Source organism: Paroedura picta, chromosome 4 (genome assembly GCF_049243985.1).
Source record: "Paroedura picta isolate Pp20150507F chromosome 4, Ppicta_v3.0, whole genome shotgun sequence".
Lineage (NCBI taxonomy): Eukaryota > Metazoa > Chordata > Lepidosauria > Squamata > Gekkonidae > Paroedura > Paroedura picta.
Window position 1 is genome coordinate 124,014,964 of NC_135372.1, and position 11,131 is coordinate 124,026,094.

General features: G+C 43.9%; 1 protein-coding gene and 1 long non-coding RNA gene across 2 annotated transcripts; one reads left to right on the forward strand and one right to left on the reverse strand.

Annotated features, from left to right (window-relative positions):
• The first annotated feature begins 606 nt into the window (after nucleotides 1-606).
• Nucleotides 607-6,577, forward strand: FITM2 (fat storage inducing transmembrane protein 2). Its single transcript, XM_077335524.1, has 2 exons — nucleotides 607-880; nucleotides 1,906-6,577. The coding sequence occupies exons 1-2, from the start codon at nucleotides 708-710 to the stop codon at nucleotides 2,519-2,521; spliced, it is 789 nt and encodes a 262-aa protein (XP_077191639.1). The 5' UTR covers nucleotides 607-707; the 3' UTR covers nucleotides 2,522-6,577.
• Nucleotides 6,578-6,732: 155 nt separating this feature from the next.
• Nucleotides 6,733-11,066, reverse strand: LOC143836337 (uncharacterized). The gene is made up of 2 exons (XR_013230574.1): nucleotides 10,914-11,066; nucleotides 6,733-7,350 (listed from the first exon to the last, which is right to left on the reverse strand). It is a non-coding gene; the product is annotated as an uncharacterized LOC143836337 (long non-coding RNA).
• Nucleotides 11,067-11,131: the final 65 nt, after the last annotated feature.

Genomic DNA, 11,131 nt, shown 5'->3' on the forward strand with positions numbered 1-11,131 from the left:
GCTGCTACTGTTACTGAGCGTCCCAGCCTTATTGTAGTCCGCCTTGGGCCCGGATGAAAAAGGTGGGCTATAAATAATGTCAACCCATAACCAAGTCAGTCAAGTAGCTGGTTCAAATACCCAGCGACCCCACCGAAAGCAGCATTTCGCGTCGCTCCCGCTTTGAAGGCGGCGTTGGGAGCCTCTTGCTAAGAAGCTGCGTCCCGACCACCGCCGACCACAACAGGACCACAACGTCCCCTGCCAGAGTCTCAACGGGGCGTCCCTTCCCGAATCCGACCCTCGACCTCCTGAAGGAGACACGGGCCGCCTTCCAGGGTCTAGAGCAGGGGTAGTCAAACTGCGGCCCTCCAGATGTCCATGGACCACAATTCGCTGGCAGGGGCTTCTGGGAATTGTAGTCCATGGACATCTGGAGGGCTGCGGTTTAACTACCCCTGCTCTAGACAGCCGCCGCCTATCCCCTCAGGGCCAAAGCCGGTACTTCTCAACGCTCTGCGCATGCGCACCGAGAAGACGGCGCAAGTGACTCAGCCAACGGTAACGGCTCCTGCTAAAGCGCATGCGCCTTGGGGGGCGGCTTGTCGCGCTAACGAGTATGCCGGGGAGGAGGCGGGGTCGAGTGACGCAATACGGAGGCCGGGGGTTCGGCCGCTCGCGGTCACTGGCTTGTCCGCCGCCGCCGGGCGCTGTCGCAGCCTCCGAGGATGGATCGCGTCGATCGCTGGGCCCGGTCCGCCCGTACCTGCCTGGTGCGAAGCTCGGTGCGGAGAGCCGTGCCTTGGGGACTGCTGGGGCTCGTGCTGGGCGGCTCCCTGGTGAAGGATTGGGCGCCGCTGCCCGAATCCTACCTGAGCAACAAGCGCAACCTGCTCAACATGTGAGGGACCGAGGGGGCCCTGAGGGGAGGGTCTTTGGGGGGGGGAGGCTGGGAGGGCTGACTTTGAGGAAGGGGCACAGAAGGTGGGCGGGGGAGCAGTTCGGGGGTGAGGAGGACTTTTGACAGGCTGGAGTGGTTGTCCTGCAAATGGGGGTGAGGGTTGTCCTGCAAATGGGGGAAGAAGGATCTGTCCCTTAACATCTTGTGAAAATATGTTTCTCATCATTTCAAAGCGCGTAGGTCAGGTGCAATAGCCTCTTCGGTCCAAACTGTCAAAAATCAAGCCCAAACTAGTAATCTCTTGAAGAAGTGGCAGGAATTAGTGTCTTATTGAAAAAATTAGTGGCTGTATTTATGTTGTGTCTTTTTTCTGTCCCAGAAAATAAGGCTTGCTCTCTGTGTCTCACATATATGTACATGACAGAGAGAGATTCTTCAGATATATATGAATTTTCTCATACTGGAGTACCTCCTCCAAGGTTGCTGTATGTGTCTTTTCTAGCTGTAACGTGGGATTGGCCATTCCCTAAATGATGGATCTCACACATGCATTGAATGAAAAATCCACTTTAAACAAATATTGATGCTATCTTCAGAGCACTACCCTGTTATGATCTACTGTATTATTTTAAAAAACTGTTCTTAATCTACCCAGAAGTTTACCCTCTGAATTTAATCCTCCTCCAGCTCCTTTCAACTAATCTCATATTTACAGACCTTTGAAATTCACTTGGTCAGATATTCTGGGCAGTTTTCAGCTCACCAAGTTGTAACTTTGTACTCACTGCTGTTAAGCAATGCACTGGTGCTTACATTTGTACCAGATTCTGCTTTAGATAAGATTAAGTAATGCCTCTAATCAGAGTGTATAAGTACAGAGTCTGGCACAAGGTTCATCCGAAAGCTCTGGACATGTCTACATAAATGGATGTGAATGGTACTATAAAATAATATCTGCTATCTGTGACTGGCTTTCCTGCTTACAATGGAACTTAGTATATTTCTGTTTGATTTCTCTCTGGCAGCTATTTTGTCAAACTTGCCTGGGGCTGGACGTTATGGCTGCTGCTGCCTTTCATCGGTATCACTAACTACTACATCACCCGGAATGCACTGGCAGTGTTGCGACGTCTTGCCACTCTGCTGGTTGGCACGGCGGTCTGGTATACATGCACTAGAGTGTTTCTGCACATTGAGGATCTCACAGGAAGCTGCTATAAGTCCCCAACCCTTGATGTACTACACCGGCAGCATCCCAGCAAACTGCAGTGTCATCAGGCTGGTGGCTTCTGGCATGGTTTTGACATCTCGGGGCACTCCTTCCTCCTCTCATACTGCACCCTAATGATTGTGGAAGAGATGGCTGTGATGCACAACTTGAATACCTCCAGGAGCCCCCGGCTGCACATGGTGCTCAATTGTCTGTTCTTGGCTTTGAGTTGTTTGACTGTGATCTGGTTGTTCATGTTTGTGACCACTGCTGTATATTTCCATAACTTCTCCCAAAAGCTTTTTGGCACCTTGGTGGGCCTCTTGGCCTGGTATGGAACATACAGGGTCTGGTACCTGACTCCTTTTTCTCCTGGACTTCCTCCCCAAAGTGTTAGTTTGAGCTCTCAAAAGCCCAAACGTCGCCTATAAAAATGGTTTCTTGTGAGTCAGATTTTGGTTTAAGGATTATTATTAATTATTTGGTACAAAGTTTTTAATGCAAAGTGTATTTAAAGGAAGGAGCAAAAGACCAAATATTTTGTATCCTTGTTAGAGGTCGTGGTCTGCTTCCAGATAGAGAAGGTGCTGCTGTTGGAATCCTAGTTACAAGGCAGCTAGTTAAGCTTTTCAAGTAACTAATTCAATAGAAACACTAAGGATTGCTTTGGCTGTGGAGTTCCAAAAGGATGTTTTGGAGGAAAGTTACTAAGGTCAGCTAAAGGCTCTCTGTCTACTTTTATAAGCCAAACATACATAGAAATTGCTTCTGTAATGTAGCTGTTCAGGTGAAGGTAATGGCCAAGGGGGACTCCTTGAATAGGATTCTTTCCACTGATGGAAGCAGCTTGTTCCCCGTCTTCCCCTTCTTACAGCAACCCATTTTGACTCCCCAAAAGGCTATGTAGGGATTGGAATTCTTATGGGGACAAATGGCCATATAGCATGAAGGGGGCTACAGTAAGGAAAGGAATAGAGGGAGGTGACCCCTCTTCCCTCTTAGCTGAGCGCCTCCTTAGTCCTTGCCAAAAATCAGCCTTTCTCAACCTTTTTACCATTGAGAAACCCCTGAAACATTCTTCAGGCTTTGAGAACCCTCAGACGTGATGGTACAGAATATGGTTGGGAAGCATAGCTGTGCACATGCTCAATGAGGCCGCTCCCTTCCCCACACCCTCCATGCCAATCACTGGCCATTTTGGAAGGGGAGGCCTAGTCAACATGACCAGGCCTGGTCAACATATGGGCATGTCACCCAATAAATGGTTAATAAACACAAATATTAAATATTAAAAAATCAGTTTAAATCCCTCCCATTCAGAAAAAACCTTACATGGCTATTAAGAAACCCAGGGTTTTACAAAACCCTGGTTGAGAAAGTCTGCCATAGATGCTCTAATGTTTCGGGCTCTCTGACAGCCACACCAAGGTATCTTGGAGCCAAGGATGGAGTTTGTTACTAAAATGAGATTTTGCATTTTGGTAATGGATGGCCATTAGCGGAGTCAGTGGTAGTTAATACTATTTATGGATTCATAGAACAGAAGTCTGCAACATTGTTTTGTGTCCATTTTGTGCCCCAAACCTGAGACTTCAGGTTAAGTGTTCTCAGTCTCACTTCAGTCTGAGATCAAACAGCTGTAAAATTAATTTCCAAATGTTTTCTTTGTCCAAAATGCCTTGCGTGATTCAACCATGGTGCTAGATTTTCAGTGCAATTCTGAACAGAGTTACAACCTTCTATTTGCATTGGAGTTGGTGGACTTAGAATGCTGCAACTCTTTTTAGGATTGTGTTGCTGATTTCTCCAGTTGGTGGGAGTCTCTGAAGTAACTTGATGATTGTCCCTGTGGCAATGCAGCATGGCTTAGCTGTTACAACATGCCTTGTGTTGGCAATCAAAGCTGCCTTGTTGAAAACAGGGTGTTGGTTTTATTTTCATCTGTTGATTAGGTATCCTAACTAGCTCTGTTTCATCTTTTGATTATGTATCCTAACTAGCCAGCTTGGTGTAGTGTTAAGAGTGGGGCTTCTAATTTGGTGAGCTTGGTTTGATTCCCTGCTCCTCCCCCACATGCCGCTAGCTGTGTGACCTTAGATTTATCACAGCACTGATAAAGCTGTTCTGACCAAGCAGTAATATCAGGTCTCTTTCAGTCTCACCTGCCTCACAGAGTATCTGTTGTGGGGAGAGGAAAGGGGAAAGCAATTGTAAGCTGCTTTGAGACTCCTTCTGCTAGAGAAAAGTGCCATATAAAAACCGACTCTTTTTCTTCTATTATTTGACAGCAAAAAGAAAGTCATTTTGTTCTTAATGGGAAGTCTCTTATAGCTAGCCTTTGGCCCAGAAATGAAACCACTTCAAATGACATCTTAGATCTGTAGCTTTGAGAGCTTTGCACTTGTTTTTACAACACTAATATTTTTAAAAGAAAGTATAGTATTTATTCTATATCATGTTGTTTGCTTCAGTTTTCTAACTTGGCTGGTTGCTTTGGAGATCATTTAAATTCCTAATGAATGTGTAGTCTGTAAAAACACAATTTTGTAGGATCTCTATTCCAGACTTCTATCATGCAAGTTACTAACCCTCCTGCAGGTTTATTGGAGGGTTAGCCCAAATCTGCCATCTTCAATTTAAAAAAAAATCAATAGGAATACTTCAGTACTTGGATTTTATATTTCACAAATTTCTTGAAGTAGGTTATTTATACTTTAACTGACTGCACTGTTAAATCCTAAATGCATTTACTTGAAAGCAAATGCCTGCAGTTTCACAACTCCCATAAGCACAGTGTGATAGAAGTTACTTCCCTGGGGATGGCTTTCTAAGGGATCCAGAGATGAGCTCATGTCATATCCTTTCATCCAATGGACCCCCAGCTTCCAACTTTAAATGTAGATTGCGGGAAAGAAATTGTAGATTGACATTACAAGAAACACAGAACATCTCAATAGATTACAGGTCTGTATTTACATCTGTACAGATGTTACATTCAATTATATTCATGCAAACTGGGAGCCTGTGAGCTGTGTATTTCAGAGTGAGGTGCACTCAAAACATACCATTGTCTCATGTAAATTGGGTGGTGTGAATTTTCCATGCACATCCCTAAACAGTGCAATATGCAGGTACGACCATTCATGAGGCTCTGATCTTTGTGAATGGAAGCTATACTTGCATGGGAAATTACCATGTTGACAGTTTGCATGAGATTAACAAAAAAAAAAAAAAAACAAAAAACAGGGAACCTTGTGGAAAATTCAGAAAGAGATGAATAAATGCACCACAAAGAAATCTCAAATGCAAAAATTATTATCAAATTAGAAAAAGTATACAAACATTTTAAATAACAATATACATTCTTTACATAAGTCTCAAAGACAATATACAATAGGAATGATCTAACTAGTGTTTAGAAAGCTTTACTATGCAGCCTAAATTAAAGGACAAAGGGAATCCTACATAGGCTACGACAAAATGTTGTGTGTCTTTAGCCTCAAAAATCCTGAAATACTAGTTTGTGGCAGTGACAGCCAATGAGGTGTTTGCTTACTCCTCTTCTGCTACATAATTGTAACCAACTTCATATTAAAAGAAAATCCTTATTCAGCTGTTTGCTCCTGGCAGAAGCTATTGCGAAACAGGCTGAGCTCCTGGGTTCTTTTGGGAGTTTCCTTGACCATTCACGGGAGTTACCTTTGATCATTCATATTGTATATTGTCCTTGAGACTGTTATGTAAAGAATGTATATTGTTATTTAAAATGTTTGTATATTTTTTCTAATTGTATAATAATTTTTTGATTTTGCACGAGATGACAATCATGCATCAGGTACATCATGTTCCCAATACATGTAGCTGGCTGGATTCCATTGTTTGGGAACAGAATTTAATGCCTGCAGAGGACTTTTGGTCTCATAGATTTCTGTGGAATTATGGCTTATGAAAAGGCGCCAAATTTAAGAGAAGCATAAATTGTAAAAACTGCAGTGTGGACACAGCACTGTTCCCTTGCATGAAAACAGATTAAAGTTGTCCTTAGTTATGTATTTGCCCATAAACTGGGACTATACATTGGTGCAGAAAGTGGCACTTCACATCATCACAGTTGTGGAAGTGCTTTTTCCAGCCACCCTGTCCCCCAAACCCTCTATGGCTGTACCAGCACGCTGCCCAGTTTACATGGCCTTTCGTGGCTCCAGATCATTTGTAGATAAAGAAGTGGCAAAAGAGAACTGGCCCGAAGTATTATGTCTTTTAGTTTAGTGGTATCTCGCCAACCGGCACTTAGTAGTAAACTTTTATTCATTTACATTTTATAGTGCTAATAAACCTTGAGTGGGTTCAAAAGAATTGCACTGACACCCCTTCCCTCAGCATAAGCTATGCACATATATTTTTACTATTTCAAGTGTATATGTTAAATATTGCAGAGTGGCTTAGATTGGGCACTCATGATGTGATGATCCTGGGAGACCGGAAAACCTTTCAATGGTATATAAAAAGTGGGTCCCATTTGTCCTCTGTATATTGCAGTTATTGTGCTTGTTGCTTAATTTTTGAGGTTTGCTTTGTCCTTTTTTTTTTTTGTTTTTGCCAAGAACAAACAAATTAAGTTCAGTTTTTTAAGAACTGTAAATTGGGCCTTGCAGTCCTCCTGCAGACTTGATTGTTCAGCACTGTATTTGCCATGCTGTGTTTTGTTTCCAGGAGTATGATGGTCATGACCTGGTCTTGAACACCCATTTCTGCCAATCATTCCGTTTGACTTTTGGTAGGATTTCCTTCCAAGTGAAGAATCGGGCATGCAGAGTTTTTTTTCCAGTTATATTTTATTATTTTCAAAAGGAGTGCCTTTCTCCATTGACAACAGCCTGACTCACAGTTGTGTTCCAACTGTTTTTATTTGATGTCTGCAAAGTTTTCCCTGGGTCAGAGGCTGTGTGTAGCAAAAGGCCTTCCGTTCCATTTAGAATATCCAATCTTCAGGGCAATGCAGGTCCTTTAGTGCAGATGCATAAAGTTAGAGTAAATATAAAAAAACTGGTATTCTTGCATCATTTGTATCATTACGCCCAACTTTTATATTGCCTTCAGTAGGCCCTCAGCAGAATGAATGAAGCTGCATGCAGATGATTCGGCTTTTAAAGCCTGTCATATGTCTGGTCTGTGAAAATCAGCGATAGTTTTGCCAGTCATATTCTTGGGCATGGATTGCCATCTCTTCTTGTGCAGTTCTCACTGGCCTGCATGGTCCCTAAAGCAGTTATAACAACATTGATTAGTTTTACACGGTTTAGCAGTGTTCAAAATATTCCTGCAACTGTAACAACAATATTTTAATACTAGTTTCAAAGCCCCTTTATAAAAAGGGGTTTTGAAAGGCGCGTGAGTCCGGCAGGGAGGGAACCCCCAGCAGCCGCGCTTCGCGCGACTGCTGTGGGTTCCCTCGGGCGGCGGTCTAACACGGCGAGAGGCGCTTCGCGCCTCTCGCAGCGTCAGTCCGGGAGCAACTGCGAGCCGCAGTTGCTCAGCCTGGGAATCGGAGGTCCCTCCGATTGTCGTGAGGAAGGGTCCAACCCGGACCCTTCCTCATCACGGACAAAGCCCACCTCTAGGGGGCTTAACGAATTATTTAGTCCGTGGCGCCCGTGGCGCCACGGGCTGTTTAAAGATTAAAGATAGATGTTGACAATTGGCTTTTGTTAAAGGAAAAGGCAAAGAAAGCATGGGGGCCTGGACCAATCGCACACATCTTTACAAACAATCATGAGTGTAAATTGCAATTTGCTCCTGACAAGTTTACTTGGAGGGAAGTCGCACAGATTTCACTGAGACTTGCATCCCAGCAAGTAAAATGTAAGATGATTGAATTAAGCGACTATTGCCAGTGAAGAGGGTCACAGGTTTTAGTAGGGGATGCAGATTTCAAATTTGTAAGCATTTTTTGAAGGCTGACAACTTGGGAACAGTTCCAGTGTAGTACTGAGTACCTGTCTGCTGTTGCTCAGGATGACTCATGGATGCCTGGATAAATTGCATCTTCCTCTGTCTCTGTTTGGAAATAATACTACCAACTCATGGAATGTTGCCTGGATAAACCCATTTGGGTAATACTTCTGTGCCTACAGGGTCAGTTCAGCAGCCTTCCACATCTATGAGGAATGTTACATTGAAAGTAGCCTCCTTTTCTGCATCCTAGAACAGTGAGGCCAGGCTGCAATGCAGTGGCAGCTTCATCAGGCAAATGTTCATGGATTACATCCTAGGCTTGAAAGCAACTGGTTTAAGGGGTAGCCATTTGACACTTCCCTTGAGGCTGTGTGGCCACCCAGAGGCCATAAAACAGTCCCCTGCCAACTATTGCCGTTTTTGTAGCTGCCTGCAAGCAGCTGTGCCCCCAAATTGTAAGGATTTAAAGCAAAATCTCACCCTATGTCCTGACTGAGATAACTGGAAGTCTTTTGACACACCTGCAGGAGGCATGATGAGGAAGGCACTTATTGTATAAGGAATACTGGATGTGGTCTCGTACTAGATGCTTCCTCTTCAACAGGAAGGGCTGTTTGGGGCTGTTCATCCAATGGGTGAACAGTTTGATACACAGAGGTTCCATGCTCAGTTTAATAACTGGGCCATGTTAGCATTTTCTCCCCCCTGTGCCTTTTGATTGCATTTGAATCATAACATGAGGCTCAGGGCAGTTTTTGAAATTCAAGGGCAGTGAATTTTCTGCCCAGGGTGTTGTTACTTTATATAGTAAACAGTCTGTACAGTATTTATACCCTAGAAATACAAATTCTGTTTTAAGAACACAGACACCAGACTTGCTTCCTTCTCAACAAGGCTCAGTGCTGGAACTGAAAGGGGATTTTGTAAAAGAGCATTTGTTGCCAACATTATAAGGAATATTATCAAAGAAGGCAACTGTGATCATGACAATATCGAATGGAATAACACTGCCTTTTACTATTAAAGCACACTTACTGCAAGACTTTGTTGCTTTCATGTGTCTCGAGAGCCAGGTCCTTTTTTTGTGACATACTGGGGGGATTGTGAGATAAGCCAAATGAATTTGCTTCTCTTGGGAATTGCTTTCTATACTTGACTCCAAGGTAGTGTGTCTCTCCTAAGCCTGCAGTCCTAAAACCAGTTACTGGGGAGCAAATCCTATGTGATTCAATGGGTTTTCTTTCTGATGAGTAATACATAGCATGGAACTGAGTGCTATGGGTGGTTTGGATCTGGAGGTGGACAGTCAAAAAAGGCCCTTCCAACCTCATGCATATGAAGTTCATTTGGATTCCCACTAAAAAGGATAATCTTGGTATGCAAGATGCAACTTGGTCCTAGATGCAACTCACTGTTTTTAAAAAGATCTTGGAAGTGCCCTGCAGAACGACTGCCCACTGGAGTAGACAGAGGTACTTCCCTTTAGAGACTGCCTGGTTCAGTTCTAAACAACCCGATGGAGAAGGCAGCCTCCTATGACATGTCAAACAAGTGCTTGGGGAGAGGGGGGGGGAGGGTATCCCCACACATTGACGGAACTAGTATTTTTTGACAACTTTCCAAACAGTATAGTATTTTGTACATTATCGTAATATAGTAATAAGATTTTGGGAGTCGATGACGCACCAAGAAATGAAATGTGAAATCAGGAAAATAGAGGTTGTCTCAATTCCAGGAACAGGTTGAGATAACAATATTAATAAAAGTTGTTGTTGTTAGGTGAGAAGTCGTGTCCGACCAATCGCAACCCCATGGAGAACGATCCTCCAGGCCCTCCTGTCCTCCACCATTCCCCGGAGTCCATTTAATAAAAGTACATCCTCCTAAATACTGTTTAAATGGCAAAAGTGACTTTTGTCTGGGAGCCATGTAAACTGGATGATACCTTTGTGCCTTTGTACTGTAATTCTTTAATTATGTTTTGGTGATTGCTTGTATTTGCAATCCCTTTGGAATTTTTATTACTGTCCTGGGGGGATTATAGTTTGTCAGGGCAGCTATCGTTTGGCAAGAATACAATGATCTCCACATTTGTGCAGTTGTTGGCACCATCCAGGTTAAGTTGAAGAAGCACTGTTTCTAGGGCTTGCCTTTAACTCAGCCAGAATGGCACAAAGGTTCAGGGCAGCAAAGTGCTATGAGCTGGCCCTGCATACCTGAGCATAGACATACACTCTGCCAAAAATCTGTAGCTCCCTATTCGGCATAGTAAATTACAGTACTCTTCTCAATCACACACACTTGCACAGCTTTTGTCCCCCCCCCTCCTTTCTGAAGCTGCAGTTGGCAAATAGATTTGCATATGTAGAATCATCGAGTTGGAGGAGACCTCCAGGGTCATCTAGTCCAACCCCCTGCAGAATGCAGGATTTGTAACATTTGTTTCTGTCTCCCTCTAAGAGAGCTCTGAAAACAGGAGGGTTTTGATAGCACATCTCAAGATATCCATGTTTTCCTTCAAATGTACCCTGCCTCTTACCCCAATGGGGACTCAATTAGCTTTCAGTGTTCTCCTTCATTGTATCCCTTCAACAGCTCTGTGAGGTGAGTTATGCCAAGAGGTATGACTGGACTAAGGGCACCCAGCAAGCTCCCATGGTACAGTGGGGATTCGAAGCTGTCTCCCAGATCCTGTCTTAACACTCTAATCCAGTCTTTTTCAACCTTTTGACCATGGAGGCACTGCTGAAATATTTTTCAGGCTTCACTCCCTGGAAGTGAGAGGAGCCTTGGGCAGCAAAAGTTTAAATGGCCAGGGTCCCTCCCCTTCCCACCCCCCTCCAGGCCCATCATTAAAAATTAAAAAACCTTTCACAGGGTGGGAGGGCTCTCCTTAGCCACCATTTTGGAAAAAATAACATGCTGTGATGTCACTGAGGAGTCTTCCTCGGCATCATGGTTGGGAAACTGCTCTAACCACTACACTCCAATGACTCTTATGTTGAAGCCCTCTGTGCTTATGCCTACTTACATGACAATCCCAACCATTGTTGATTGATATGATCCTGTGGGAGTGTCTGGGTGAT